Raw genomic sequence first — 15973 nt, forward strand, 5'->3', positions numbered from 1 at the left:
GGGGGGTAGAGATGGGGGGGGGCATTGCACCTCGCTACACCCATCCACACTGCTGACGGTAGAAGTTGCCAATAAAACACAAATCAAGTCATGACCCAAAGTGGTTGATGACATCTTAACAATGATTGAGTTTAAAACCGTCTTGTCGGTTCAAATTGTGTCTGTCTGTATATATGGATGGCTTCGTGAACGAATCTTTGTTGATAGCCAGTCGGCTTGCAAAGTACCATCGTCTTGGAGAAATCGATTTCATGTGAGCCAGCCGCATTAAAGTAATAATCAGCCACGGCACCAGTATTGGTTCTGCCGTTTTTCACGAACACGGTCCGAGACATGTCGTTTTCCCCAATGCAACGTATTTTTATCAACGGTACATCCTGCTCTTTTGATAAAACTTCTAGCATCGGTCCTTGGAAGTAACAGCCAAGGAAGAATTGTCACTTACTGCAGGCTTGTGAAGTGAAGGAGGCCACCGATGTGTGGGTGTGTGTGCTGGCCTAGAGGTGGTGTCACGAGTCTGTATTATCATATCCTAGCCATGCAATTATTTTGCATTTAGATATTTTAAACATTTTATTGCCATTTTTGTCACTAAATTAGGACGGAGGGGCAGCAGTGGTTAACACCGGCGCCTCGCATCAAGAGATCCCTGGGTTTGATTCGCCACTCTGTGTGGCGTTTGTATGTCCATCTCCCCCTGTTCTGCAGGGGTTTCCTCCCAGGTTCTCTGATTTCCTCCCATAGCTAAAATTGAAAAAAACTAAAGAGCCGTACATTGTTAACTGGTATTGGCCAATAAATCCCAATGCTGAAGTTATCAGCAAAATTACTCAATTGGGGATTATGCACAGCAGCAACATCGCCCTCTTCTGCAATAACGTGGCAGGATCCTACAAAAAAGTCTTGATGCACGGTTGAGGCGTTTTTGGGTAAACACATGGAACAATGATAATGACTAAACATGAGATTCATTCTTTAGGAGACTCCTTTTAGGAGGCAGCATCAATCTCAGAATGGCTCTGGAAGAGTTTATCATTGCACTGCTTCTCTAGGAATCGGTTCAAATGGCCACACTTACCCCTCCTCTGCATGGCCGTCCTACTTGCTCCGCAAAGGGCGGGTTGGTTTGTGTCAATCTGCAAATGTGTTAACCCACGAATGAGCTATTTTTGTGCCGAAGTGTTTATAGTCGCAAGTGACTGAGCGGAGGCTATCAAACTTGTGGCACTTGAAGCTCGTTCGCTCCCAGTTTCCCTACATTTTAAGTGCAGGATGTCGGTGAAGGTGATTCCAACGTGTGCGACATGGCCATTTCAAGCCCTCCAAGGCGCCCAACAACTTTACAAAAAAATGTATATCCAAAGGGATTAGAAGAGACTGTCTATGAATGTGCACGCTGTATAAAGATATCTTATTGCCTTACTTTGTAAAAGCACTTTTTTTTAAAGGACCAATTAAAGGTATGTAAGCTAATTGATACATTTACCCGATTTGTGCTCGTGTTGTATCGGTGTAGATAAAAATCAGTGCATGGATTAATGCGAGTGGATGTGTTCCATGCAAAGGTATTGTCCACACAAGTCCTGCATGATCTGAAACTCCATGGGGAAAAGGAGTCCCCCTTTAAAGAGCTGACCTTTGAAACGGTAATATTAGTGGCACTTGTGCCAACCCGCTGTAGATTTCTGATGCTTTGCTTCTTTTGCTGGCTGTGCATATAAATAGGTGGCCCTTCAAACTCTCCCCCACCCCCTGCCTCCCCCCGCATTCCCATACATATGCTTGGTGTTGGCAGCAATCTTGCCTGCGGTGAGTGGTCCGCAGTGGCGTGGCCGAGTCGCCCACCTGCCGTTGGGTCCGCCCACTGCCGAACCATTTACATCCTGAGATTTCAAAATTTTCATTTCCCACGTGCCTCCAAATGCCAGTGCCTTGGAGGCTGCGTTGCACCATCTTGCCAGAAACATTTCCCTTGTTATTAGAAAAAAAGCCGTATGGGTAACTGTTTAACCATTCAGAAAGTGACGTAAGCAACAAAATAAAGGGAGATGACTCAAGGGGGTGTGTGACAAGCTTCTAAATTAATGTCCCATGTCTGATTCTCTCTCCGTGTCTCTCTCCATCTCTTTTTCACCCCCTCTCCTTGTTTCCATCTGTGTTTATCTATTTCCCTGTTCAAGGCTCTCTCCACGTCCCTTCATCTGTATTTCTCTTTCCTTTTATGACATCGCCACCACTTGCGCCAAGCCCAAACTCTGTGTAGCTCTTCCTGTTTATGTGGATCACGCGTAGAGGCACTCGGACTCCCCGTCGGGATCCCAACTTCTCGATAAATCCCAGAGGACGAGTACAGCCAGGATTTTTGAGAATCACTGTCGCCCTTCACCAGTCAGGGCATGAAAGCAGCCCCAAATCCTGAGACCTTGTCACAGGAGTTGGTAAGCTGGCGCGGTGCTCGGGGTCCGGGTTGTAATGTGTCATCACAACAGGTGCTGTGTGCTCCTCACAGTATTTAATTTAATGATTCATTGTTTTTTATTGATATTTACATCCATTATTGTGGGTACTTTTAGCGTGAGTGTATGAGATGGGAATAGGTTCTGGCTGTATAGATTTGGCGATGGTGGCAGTGATGTCTACAAAAAACGAGTTTTGTATAAGGCTTCTGAAACGTTACATTTCTCTGTCTCCTTGTCCATGTTCCGCTCGTGTTTCTGTTGGTTTCCGTGAAAGTTTGCGTTTTCCATGTCCTCTGTTTCTCCTATCTTTGTCTCTCCTAGCTCTTTGTATCTGTGTGCCTGTCTCAGGTTTTTGTTTTCCCCTATGTCATCCTTTCCACTCCATGCATCGCTCCCCTGCTCATTATCCTGCCTATACACAGCATGCTGTAACAAAACCAGACAGAAGCTCTACAGCAACCCTTCCTGGCTTTGATGATGATGATGCAGGCTTCTACTCCTTGTCACAATGCAGTGCCTCCATCTCGTCTTAAACCAAAGCAATTCGTGTGTCTCCTGGCAGCATCCTGGCAGCCCGCTCTGCAATCTTACTGTGACCCCTGCCCGGTGCTACACACAGGATGAGGATTATTATCACCCTTAGTCGGTGCCAAACTTTGCCCACAGTTATCAGCGGAGGGCCTGTTCACACACAGCCCTCGAGGCCTAATGCAGCAGTCTGCAATGATGGCTACATTGTGCTGATGAATCCTAACAAGGACGAAACTGGCATACAGTAGTCTCATGGTGCTGCTGCTGTTTCAATTAGTATTCTCACAGTTTTTATACTTTCGAATTGGTGTCTAAAAAAAATACTCTGTATTTTTACATGCAGTATGGTGATGTCATGTGGCATGTAAGCCATGACGAGAGGACCGATCTAATGGTGACACTCGTGCTTTTGCATCCAGCCTGCACGCAGCTTTTGGCCTGATGAATACCTCATTTACATAAAGAGGGAGAATTTTGTGCTACAGTGGACCAATTGATATATTTTATTTCCTATACTGCCCTACATACTTAAACAGGTTTTGTGTAACTTTGAGGGAGATTTTGCCCTATGTTGCTCCTGCCATGATAACGTAGAATTTTATATATCTGGTTGAAGGCTACCAATGGAAATTACTATAACCCTATTTATCATTTGACCAGGGGAGACGCTTTGACTTGAACGTAGGGAATACTCAAGTCGGGTCTAGATACCACTTGCCATTGGGGGATATAAATAGCTTGGGGAGAAAACATAATCTGCTTCTGGGATCACGCGACTACTCCCCGTATGGATACACGCATGTGCATGTACGCGCGCACACAGGCGCGCACCGACAATTCAGTCTGCAGCTCTCAGAACGGCAGCTCTGCTTATGGGCCGTTGCACTGAGCTTGTAAGAAAAAAACACTTTTATTGTTACATATGTGATAAATGCAGTGATTACGAAGACACTTTTTTTTACCCAGGAGAGCCTCACTGAGTCTCAATTTTTTTACAAATGTCTTGCCTGCTTGGATAATTGGCTCAAGCTTATAAGCATTTTCATTGCGTTTTAGAGAGATTCAAAGAATGCATCGATACAACTCAGGTGTACAAGGTGGGGGGGGGGGAATGCAAACTCCATACAGATCAGAAAACTACTTGCTGTACTACCTCCGACATAGGTGCTGCAGTGCCCTGTCTTATGCTCATGATCTCAACACAATGTGCAAACTCCTGCCTCCAAACCAGAGGATCCAAAGGTGCTCTCCACCACACCCAGCTGCGTCACCAGTTCTCCTTTTGGAGCTGTGCGATTTTAGAGCAAATCAGACAATAATTATTTAGCCAAAAATAAATCAATAAATGGATGTTAATTATCATAAGTTTGGCAAATTTTACAATATTCTCAGACAGATATATGGAACTGAGAGCTGAGAATGTTGAGGTCCTAGTTTTTTTATCATGAACATGGCACTGGGGTTGAATGCAAGACGTCCACTGAAGATTGAACCCTGATCCTCAAGCGGTGAATTTGATTACACTATGTAACACGATTTTTATTCCTGGGTAATACGTGTTATTTCCTAATTGCTTATGCCCCAAAAGTATAGAAGTTTACAACGAAGCACGGAGATGCACAAGCTTGGAATTACATGGAGGTGTGAGCATATGCATCGTGGAACAAATACACCTCGATCAATGTTTTGATTGCCAAGAAAAACCTATGGCTTGGGTGGAAACAGGTGGCCGAAGGAAGGGAGTAATGGTCAATGCATGAGGGCAGTGACAGAATTGGCAGCCGAAGAAAGAAAACACTGCCCTTAAGTGGACGACCAGCAGAGCAATGGAGAGGTGACCTCGCCTCGTGTGCAGGAGCGAGATGCTCTGTGGGATTTGCGGAGCTGGGGGGGGGGTGATGGCACGGGGAGGCCTCCATTTAGCAAAGGAAGGGATAGATGAGAGCTGATTAATGCTGATGACGCAGAGAGCTAACATTCGCCTAAGTGGCCCAGAGGAGCACCATCTCGATGCTGTGGCTAGTGGCTGCTGCTGCTGTTTGCGAGGCGACTGATGAGCGTCACCCCGTGATCTTTGCAGTGTCTCTGGAAGTTCGGACTGTGCACTATATAAATACGACAAGAGGCACAGTGTGATGGGGGTGGAGGGGGGAAGCTTCTCTACACTTTTTTATTCTCGTGTGGATTTTACCGCTGAGAGGTCGGATACAATAATCGATTTCCATTTTAATAGTTAAATTGATTATTTTTAGAGTTGTCTATTTTCTAGGATGCTAGAATCACGATAAAGCCATGTGTGGAAGGGAAGACGCTAAAACGCAACGCGCACACCGACTGTCCACGTGACACTTGCTCCGTTTCCTTTTGCTTCGTTGCCTGCGGGTGCTTTTGTAACAGACAGGGGATGGCTCCATCTCTACACGATGTATCAACTCTACTTGTCGTTTGACTCCATTACAGACATTGTGACCGCACAGGGCAACAGCCTTGACTTGAGCTCTCCATGCTTGTGTTGTTGCCTGTGCTCGTGTGGCTGGGACGTGCCCACGGTCTGTGTGTGTGTGCTTAGGCGCCCAGCTCTCTCTTAGAAGCCATGGAGCAACACGTCGCCATCCAGGAGGCTAAGAAAGGGAAGGAGGGATCCACAGGCAGGTAGGAAAGCCGCCTGTGTGTTTCTAACGTCGCACGCTGTGCACACCTTGACAAACGCGTCTTGATGATGTACGTATGCATTTTTAACTTCTTTCGCACCGCACGTAGCCAACCGTGCTAATTGGAGGTGCGGGGGAAGGACAACAAACTAAACACAAATGAGCAGTTCTAAAGAAATGAGTTTTCAATCTAGATTTAAAAGTGCATAGCTCCGGTGGCTTCCTAATATCGGAAGGAAGAGTTCCAGACGACTGCAGAAACGCATCCAAAAGTGCCGCGCGATAATGCAGTGACTGTCAGATTAGGCCGGGTCACTCGAGGTCGTGTTTCTCAAGTCAATGTGGTCCAGAATAAGTTGCGAAAGTACAATGAGTTGAGTATCTCAGCCTGTTTGCGAATGTGCAAACCATTCGTTAGAGTAATTCCACTTCATTTTGGTATACCCCAACTCGGCGGTTACAATGTATAATTAGTGTTGTGGCGTGTAACACGCACGTGAAGGATTGTCAGCGATCATTGATTGTGGACTCGTGGATTATTCCTTGCTCACATATGAGGTGAGGTGGGAAGGGGGTGCCGCTGTGGCGAAATGTTAAATACCTTGCCTGGTTTACAGGAGGTCGTGGGTTTGATCCCGACCCTAACGCTTGTTATATATTTGGATTTACCTGTTTCTCTCCTCGGGGTCACGTGGGTTTTTTTTCCTGATTCTCCGGTTTTTCCCTCAAAATTTAGAATCGAAATGTGTTTGGAGTATTTGGGTGCTATAAGTTTCCACGTGCTCAGCTACTTCGTTGAGCGATCATTTGTAGCCAGGTCGCTTCTGAAAAAGAGATCTATAGCTCAGTGGGCCTTACCTGGTAAAGTAAAAAATAGATTCGTTTGTAGAGTGGGGCCCTGAATATTCATCCTCCACATCAGAAAGAACTGCGAAATATGGAGGATGTAGAGCACTTTATGTACTGGGGTAGTCGTGCAATTCACGCAAGGGATTGTGAAAATACGGTGAAGAAATAGCTCTGTGTAGTGTTTGTGGGCCAGGAATTGTATACTTGTAACCTACTTGTAGATATGAAACTCCCATGATGTGTGTCTTACCATTTACGAATACTGGTAATACACAGACTATACCCACGTTGTCGTTTCCTGTCTGATTGACTGTGATCCTGTAAAATTTCGATTTAAAGCTTTCGTGACTGCAGGTATTCATCTTCTTGGTTCTTTCGGTAAAGTCACGTCGAAGGGAAATAATAAAATAATAAAATACAATTCTCACGATGTTTTGGCCACAACGCAAGCAGCCGTCCTCAGGTGAAGAACAGGTCTGTTGGAAAGACAGCGTCTGAATGAACACCACCAAGCTTGGCAGCGTATATTTAAGCTGGGTTAGAGGAGGAGGGCGCCTTGACAAAGGAATTTGCATATCAACAGAGGGATTTGGCATATTTATGGAAAATGCAGATAAGGGATTAGTCACTACTTGTGGAATGTGTAGGAGGTGGGGGGGGTCTCAAAGTCATTATGCTCGTGTATTACGTAGGATTAGCAGTAATAAAGGGAGGACGTAGGATTAGCAGTGGTTTGGCTGCTGCAGCTCCTTACTATTAAAATTCCTTCCCTTTATTACTGCTAATCCTACATAATACACGAGCATAATATGACTTTGAGACCCCCCCACCACCTCCTACACATACCACAAGTAGTGACTAATCCCATATCAGCATTTTCCATAAATATGCTAAATTCATCTGTTGATATGCAAATTCCTTTGTCAAGGCGCCCTCCTCCTCTAATCCAGCTTAAATATACGCTGCCAAGCTTGGTGGTGTTCATTCAGACGCTGTCTTTCCGACAGACCTGTTCTTCACCTGAGGCCGGCTGCTTGCATTGTGGCCGAAACGTCGTGAGAATTGTATTGTATTATGTTTTATTTTTATTATTGTATTAGTTCCCTTCTACGTGACTTTACCGAAAGAACCAAGAAGATGTGATCCTGTAGTCTCATAACTCACTTTGAAGTAAATGTGTATGGCCTGATGGTAGTGTTCACTTAAGGCAGTTGAAGGCTCTTTAGTTATCTAATTACCAGTCAAAATGCAGCCTACCAACCTTATGTGTCCGTGTTTGTGTGTAATTTGTGCTGCGTATGGCCATTGGTGGGATTACAGCATTGAAGGGTAAGCCACAGCACTATAACGATGCATTCATATTGTCTGTGGGACATGATGCACGGCTGGAGCTGTCATTCAAATGTAACCAGTCTGCAGCAATACATTTCACAAGGAACTGTTTGGATCGTGGTTAAGCTAATTTGCATTGCTTATAAATCACCGCCACTTCTCCTGCACACTATCACCAGAAGCATCCTGTCGTATTACTGGCTATACAGCACACGAGGGCAGCTTGCATCTGTACTTAGTCTTGATTGATTCTGCTAAATGTTGACAGTACGGATGGTGTCTCCATCAAGGTCGGTGCCGAATTCGACTCGGACTGCCACCATTGAAAGCATTTTTGTTCACCGTAGCCAGGCCTTGACTTCAATCACGCTGGCCTCGGTAGTTGCCCCGTAGCGCATGTCCCACTGTGCTGTTGTGGTTGCTCATCTTTCAAGTGTGCGTAGCCCATTTTTAATCTGTTGACGTGTATGGCTGTGTGCTGAGGACCTCTCTTGTTATTCACTCCAGGGTGGCCAGTGGGGGCACAGGCGCCGCGGTGAGTGACATAAATTCGTTAAACATTATACAATATGTTGCTTAAATACCGTCCTTTGTCCACACTGTTCAGCCACCAACATTGCAGGCCATACGACTTCTCTCTGCCCTCGCACGGCTCCACTTGGGAATTTCCTCCCGTCGTCTGTTTTTCCTGAACCCTTTAATAACCCTTGCTCAAGTCGAGAGATGCGTTTATAATTCTTCTCCATCACATATTTCAATGCTGCTGTTTTCTGCTGATAGCCCCTTGACATTCGGAGCCTTTAGGATTGATCACGTCAACCGTGGTTTAAAAAAAAATAAACTAAGGTTGTTCTTTGAATTATTCTTTCACGATAGGCTCCAACTACATCATCTTCTCCGGTGAGCACCCCTGCCCAGAGCATCGATACGACCGCAGGGGGAGATGTCTTCTTGGCGAGCAGTGCACCACAAGTGACCAGGTGCGTTTGCGCACACGCGGCGACACCCGGGTAACTCGGCGTGCTCGGACGACGATTCGGGCGGCAGGGTGGCACATTGCTAACGCTTGCCCCCCTCACGGGGCAGAAGAACCTGGGTTCAATTCCCAATTGTGGTGGGTGCCTTTACTGTGTAGAGTGTGTATGTTCATCCCCTGCTCTGCATGGTGTTTCTTCCCAGAGTCTCCAGTTTCCTTCCATACCTAAACAAAAGACATTGTAGCTGATATTGGCCAAACATCCTGATGCTGGAAGTTTTTCTGCAAATGACTGTTTGGTTTAAACATGGCGACATTGCCTCCTACTGTGGAAACATGGCAGGAATCGAGTTTAAGACTCGGTGGAGGGTTTTCTGGGTAAACGAGCAAAGTATTAAGTTAAAATCCAGGCATGCACAATTGAGTCTGAAGAGTAAAAGTTTGTTGAAGGTTACCAGTTTGCCGAGGGATGTGAACCATGGATGAATGCGGTGAACGCGTATTCACACCCGCACAAGTGGGCAGCCGGCTCATACCACTGCTGCCTGCATGTGGAAGCATCGCGTACTGGGCAGCTCCTACTTCAGTGCACGACCTATGCACCGTGGTGGCTAGGAGATGTTAACTACCTTGCCTGGTATACAGGAGTTGGAGTTCGATTCCAACCTTGATGCCTGCTGTATATTTGGAGTTTGTCTTGCTCCCCGTGGTCGTGTGTATTTTCCTTCGGGTCCTCTGGTTTTTCTCTCCACATTTTAGAAACGTGTATTTGGCTGCTATAAATTCATAAGGCACTTAATTTGGCTATCATTTGTGGGCAGGTCGCTTCTGAAAAAGAGCTACAGGCATTCCCCGGGTTATAGAAGGGCCAGACTTACGGAAATCCGACTTTATGGAAATGCTCCCATGAATAATGTTATAAAAAATTCAATACTGTTTGCGGAAATGTTTAAGTTTAGTTACGTAAGAGCAGATAGTGCAGTGAGGTTGCGGACAAATACTGCGAAGCGAGGCGTAAGTCGACCTGCCTTACGCCTCGCTCCACCAAAACGCTGCCATCACCGAGCCCGAGCTTCACTGGGATTAAGGTAAATAAAAAGTGTTGTTAGTGTTACTTAATACTTTTCCTTTTGTAGCATTACATAATTGTTCGTTTCCTATGCTTAAAACTATCTTTCATTTCCCATGCATCTATTGCTAGTTTTCTTAATTTTAAGTTTATGTCGTCAGTTACATACTGTATCTGCTATGCGTGAGTGTGCGGAGCGGTGGCGTAGCGGTTAGCTTGCTGCGCTATGAACTCGGAGACTCTGGTTCGGTTCCTGCTCATGGCAAACACCGGTGACAATTATTTGAAACGGTCCTGGGCCTCCCCTAGGTCGACTCGGACTCAAATGCGTGCCTGGTGCAATGTGTAAAATATCAGCACTGGGGATACAAAGGCGGCCGGGCGTGGTGCTGGCCACCCCCCCCCCCCCCTCGTATGCCGTTCCAGCTTTCATAGGTGCTTGCTAACAGCACTTGCCCCAACAGTCTGTGAAGGCTACACGGGGGATATTTTTCTGTGTGTGTGTGTGTAGACGAGCCTACTCCACTTGTGCCCTTCTGTGTGTGTGTACGTGAAGTCTAGGCCTAGGCCTAGCCTAGACTTCACGTACACACAGTAGTATACATTCCATTAGTTTAATTTATGGGTCGTGTTAGGGGAGATTTTCGATTAACGTGAAAGACTCACAGGTAGTGCAAAGCGGATGTACATCGATACAATGCAGGTCGCGATAGAAAATGGATGACAGCGCGATACAGTACTGAGAGAAAACGGTGGTGGAGGCACAACTATTTTCAGCTATGGGATTGTATCTTTATTTTGGGGCAAAATTATTCAGTTTTTGACATACGAAAAATTCGGGTTACGCATCGTTCTCAGGAACCTAACTCGGGACTGCTTGTATTCGCTCAGTTGGCCTTGCCTGGTAAAATAAAAAATCAACTTAACTTGAAAAATGTATGCACTTCAGATGGTCGCAGTTGGCTACGTATGGTACGAAAGAAGTTCAACATAAATACATACGTATGTACATGCGACTGCTGCGAGTGGGGCCTGCATGGACCATCACAAACAGTCGTGATTATTTGAGCTAACGGGGCCACTTGATGAATGTCTGACATTACATGTGATTGGACTCCCGGAAACTCATCTGGGCATGATGTGCACGGTATAAATGACTCTGCACATGTCCCGTCGTACTGCGATTTACTTCTCGAACACGCCCTCACTTTATTATTAACACCGCTACCAGATTTGCGTCGCTTTGACTCCACACACACACACACGTCGCTGACAGCATCGTCAGTCCTTTCTCGTTATCCGTCACCTCTCAGCCTTCATTCCACCTACCATGTACATGAACTATTTTGCGTCGCGCGTAAAGAAATACTATACTGGAGAGTACAATAGATTTTTTTACGTACGGTATTTTGTTGATTTTTTTTATAGTGTACCGATCTTATTGTGCCCTGTATAATTTGTGTTAAAGTTTACTGTCGTACACTAGTGTTGATTTACAATATTTTAGTAATATAATGTAACGTTGTGGGTACATCTAGCATGAAGATGCGCGCATTAACGCACAGCGTCACCGTACAACCTCCGTTGTCTTTAGCTGCCGTGTAAAAATCACTTTGATTGACGTCGTTTCTATAATCGTCGTCGCGCCTTTCATGAAGGCATCCCCCGACGTAAACCGGGGTATTACTGGAGATGAAAAATGCTGAAATGTTGATCGTGCAGCTATTGATAAGTATAATACTTTAATACATTTGGTATTTGAGCTTTGTACATAGGTCAGGGCTATCATCGAGGCATTGTTTCACAGATGGATATAGTCCGCCAGTAGGCAGCGATGTTTATTTGTATAATTCCAAATGAATAATTTGTGGGTCGTTTTAGGAATATGGTAAACTTGGACTGATGCCAGCACACCCAATGGCCTCCCCGTTTCGGATTGCGTCACAGGATCCTTCATGTCCACTGCAAAGCAGACTGTGCATATTTAACGGTTTAATTTGCCCGCAGTTTAAACCAGGGCGCGACCTGCACCATTTTACCATAAACCTCCGCAACAAGCGGAGAACATGTTACCCCGCCCGGCCCTGTTATTGATCATGTAACTAAAAACATTTTGCAGTGCATCGAATGACCTTTTGGGTCTACAGACGGACTTCCTGTCAGCAGCAGAGCCGCTCGTCCAGCCCGCGTCTCCCTCCATGGGCAGCTGGGCGGGTGAGTACCCGTCAGGGTGGGGGGGGTCGCTCCACCCCCCCTCCCCCCTCCTTCTTGGATAAGCACATTTATTTGTGGGTAAGATCAGTTTGCCTCTTACCTGCGGTCATCTTATCCACGGTATGGCAGACAGGATAGTTTTAATTTTTTTCACACACGACTCGTGTTCAGCCTGGCCTGGCCAGTCCCTTTTTGTGGTTGTTTTTACTCTTCCTGCTGAAATCAAACTCATTTGCCCTTCTTTTTTCACCACTTTATCCTTCACCTTGCGCTTTCCTGGAATAAGCTGATCTACTTGGCGGAGGTAAGCTATACGCTGTATTTCTCTTACGCATGCTAAATACCCTTCCCTTACAAGCACAGGCCTTCCAATGCGCGCACATGTATGTATGTACGTTTAACTTTTTTCGGACCGTACGTAGCCAATCGTGATAATCAGAGGTGTGAGGGAAGGACAATAAACTAAACACAAACCAGTTCTAAAGAAATTAGTTTTAAAACTAGATTATGTAAAATTGCATAGCTACAGTGGCTTCCTAATATCGGAAGGAAGAGTGATCCAGACGGCCGCAGAAGCGCATCTGAAAGTACGCGATGCAGTGACCGTCTTTGCTCTGACTAGCCAAAAGCTGCTGTGAAACAACCGGATATGAGACGTCTGCATTTCGTGCGTCTCATCTTCCCATTGAAGCGTCAACCGCAATCTAATCATGAACCGCAGGAACATCAACTGAGTTGACTTTACTCCATAGTGCCCCCCCTCTATTGACAGCGATTGCAACTTCCCACGGTGCCTTATTGAGAATTTGCCTTCGGCGCCGTTGGCAATATTTACATCTTGCCGATGGCTCCTTTTACCTGTCGTGTAAACGCGGATCTGTGGCCTCCTCCCCTCATGCCCCCACCCACCAAGTCCACTTTTGGTCCACCTCCTGCTGCGATGTGGACTGGGAGTGCGCTGTGATAACCTCGGCGACGAGTTGTGCGTTTTTATAAACTGACCTGTCCTGGGCAGCTGGTTTAGTTAATTGTGAGGTGTGGATGGTGACATTCATGAATTCAGTAGATTTTGTTTTATGCGGTTGTTTGAAACTCAGGACATTTTAGTGCCGTGATGAAGTATACATTATTCACACTGACGCACTCCTGTAATCCGTGAAGGTTTGTGGATGACATAACTTTAAAACTCTTCCTGTGGGCAATAGAGGTGCCTTACCTTGGCTGATCAGGAGGTGGTGCAGTAGGTATGGCCTAATCTCCATCTCTTCCATTTGTATGATTCAGAGCAGTTAGGTCTAAAAAATTTACTGCACAGCACACTTTTGCGTTTTCTCAATCTTCATGATTTATTTACTTATTAGTATTAGGGATGCTGCCATGGTGTAATGGTTTAGCATGCTGGACTATGGTCGCCAGTTCCATTCCGTCTCCCAGTGCGGCAGTTCAAATGACGGGAGTCCATCAAAGTATCCTGCATACCCTCCTGTCCACCCAACAGACGTGTGCACACCACAGTGCATCGGCAGGTCGTAAAGTGTGGGTACTCCCACCCATTCCAAGACATGGAAGAGTAGGCAGATGCCCTCCACTAGAGGGAGCTCTTCAGAGATGCCTCCTAGTGGAGGCCCTTCTTCCGACAGTGGCGGAAGCGGGAACTTGCAGAGCTGCACTTTTTTCGCCTGACCCCTGCGCATGCGCGACCAATGGTAAGGGGGAAGGTGGGCCGGCCACTGAACACTTGGTATTGGCAGCGAGGCTCTTTTCTGGGATTCCGACCAACGTGGCGACACGCCTGCTGGGGACTTTGCCGCAGCAGAACGCCAGTTGCGAAGCACCAGGTTGGAGTGTTAGACTTCTTGCTCTCGCTTGGGCTTTCTCTGGGTTAACTCGAGGTTTCCTCACATATATGAACACTCATTAATTGGCTGACAATCTTAACATCTTGAGGACTGCAGAGCTTGGGTAATGTTGGTGCTTGCTCACTGCCTGGCTGACTTGCATGCGGTTCCTCGCGCCTCCGAATTCGTGTTTGTCTTTGAGCGCTAAGAAACGACTGTGCGTGTTATAGGTTGAAACAAATATCTGGGTTTCCGTAAGGTTTTTAGCCAATTTTGCGAGCAGCGTGAGTAACGTTGGTTTTGGAGGTGTGGAGAGCAGTAGAGGGGGGATGATCTATCAGGCTAGCAGCAGCAATTAGGAGTGACTGCTCACTGCACATTGAGATCAACGGTGAGTATTTCAGACTCTAGGTTTAACATCGGTGAGCGTGAGCCAGCGCCCGTTACCTAGAAAACAATGCTGGGCGGTAGCGAGGGAAGGCAGTGCTTGGAATAACATCAGAGGTGTTTGTATTATTATTGTTATTCATAATTTATTCATATGTCATCTGTAACACCTGGAGATGGAACATCCCTTTTTGAAATGGTATCTAGAGTATCGATTGACACACACGGCAAAACGTGTAATGACGCGTGTACACACATTTAAAATATACAACTTCCACAGCGTGTGCATTCTGTATATAAACATCACATCCCCATTGTGAGCTCGGGTTAACTTCTTTCATTCAACTGTCATCCCTTAAAAAAAAAGTCAGTTTCTCGGTCTAACCTCCTCCTCGGTCTTTCCTAGACATGCTGTCTGCTCCAGCAGCTCCTCCTAGCCCCCACCCGTCCCGCACCCCGACCCCCACCCTCACGGCCACCACCTCCGCCGCCGCGCAACCACCCGTGGGTGTCCCCCCCGTAAGCGAGGGTGAGGCCTCCTCTCCTCCAGCTGAGGCCTCGGCGGCAGGGGGCGCGGCTGCCGCTTCGCCTCCGAGCGGCGGCAGCGCCGTCGCTCCTTCCAGTGTGCAGCCCTCGGACGTGGACCTCTTCGGAGGTCAGTCCGACTTGCGTCGATTCGAGAGAACCCCATCTGTGTTTGGCTGGGTGGCTCGGGGCGCGCTTGCATTTAATCGCCACGGTGGCTAGGAGATGTTAACTACCTCGCCTGGTATATAGGAGGTCGTGGGTTCGATCCCAACCCAGTGATGCCTATTGTATGTTTGGATGTTTTCCCCGTAGTCGTGTGGATTTTTCTCCGGGTCCTCCGGTTTTTCTCTCCACATTTAGGATTAACGTGCATTTCAGAGTATTTGGCTGCTATAATTTCCACATGATGATACGCCGCTTCTTTGAGCTGTCATTTGTGGCCAGGTTGCTTCTGAAAAAAAGCTATATGGCTCCTTGGGCCTTGGCGGGTAAAATAAAAGTTAAGTTTCGTGAAATTCCTTATGTCAACATTAATCGAGCACTATCCTGTGTTCACATCTGTGATTCTACCCGCACGGGATGAAAGCATCATTTATATGTATAATTTCTGATTAGCCTGGTCAACAGTGACCAGCACAAGAATACCAATCAAACAAAATATTTTTTTCCACTTTTTTTGCAGCTACCAGGGCCTCCGTTGGATTATGTTAAAATTTAAAAAGCCCTTGAATAATGGTAGGCCTGTATTAAAATGTAAGATATTTTATTTATTCATAATAATAATTCGTGAAGAGAGCTATCAAGAGGTAACTGCGTGTCACAGGGGACTCAGCCAGCCTAGTGGCTCAACAGGAGAGAAAGCGACTCGCAACTCGAAGGTTGTGATTTCAAACCCTGGTTGTGGGTTGACTCGGCCCAGGGCTCCAAGCTGGAGGTGATGACTGCATCACTGCTCATTGGAGCAGGAAATCAGTTGGACTTGTTTTTCTTATGAAGGAGTTGGGATGGGCAGGTCAATGTTTTTAAGAACTATGCCATTTCTTACCCAGTGTTCGTGTTTCATTTAGAAATGCGCAGCAATTATACTATGTAACACAATTTTTGTTCCTGGGTAGTTAGTGTTATTTCGTAATTGCGTA

The 15973-nt window shown here is 46.3% G+C and overlaps 1 protein-coding gene across 11 annotated transcripts in view; it reads left to right on the forward strand.

Moving 5' to 3' along the window:
* The window catches only part of LOC144734204 (clathrin coat assembly protein AP180-like), a 140139-nt gene that overhangs the window by 50646 nt on the left and 73520 nt on the right, over positions 1-15973 (forward strand). For 8 of the 11 annotated variants that reach the window (XM_078616297.1, XM_078616300.1, XM_078616298.1 and 5 more), the window contains exons 9-14: positions 1566-1646; positions 5560-5642; positions 8330-8357; positions 8699-8802; positions 11987-12081; positions 14713-14961. In XM_078616297.1, the coding sequence (XP_078472423.1) occupies positions 1566-1646; positions 5560-5642; positions 8330-8357; positions 8699-8802; positions 11987-12081; positions 14713-14961 (640 nt within the window). The remainder of the gene's footprint in view (positions 1-1565; positions 1647-5559; positions 5643-8329; positions 8358-8698; positions 8803-11986; positions 12082-14712; positions 14962-15973) is intronic. The other 3 variants (XM_078616306.1, XM_078616308.1, XM_078616304.1) reach the window with 2 other exon arrangements.

This window comes from Lampetra planeri, chromosome 50 (assembly GCF_965212315.1).
Source record: "Lampetra planeri chromosome 50, kcLamPlan1.2.h2, whole genome shotgun sequence".
NCBI lineage: Eukaryota > Metazoa > Chordata > Hyperoartia > Petromyzontiformes > Petromyzontidae > Lampetra > Lampetra planeri.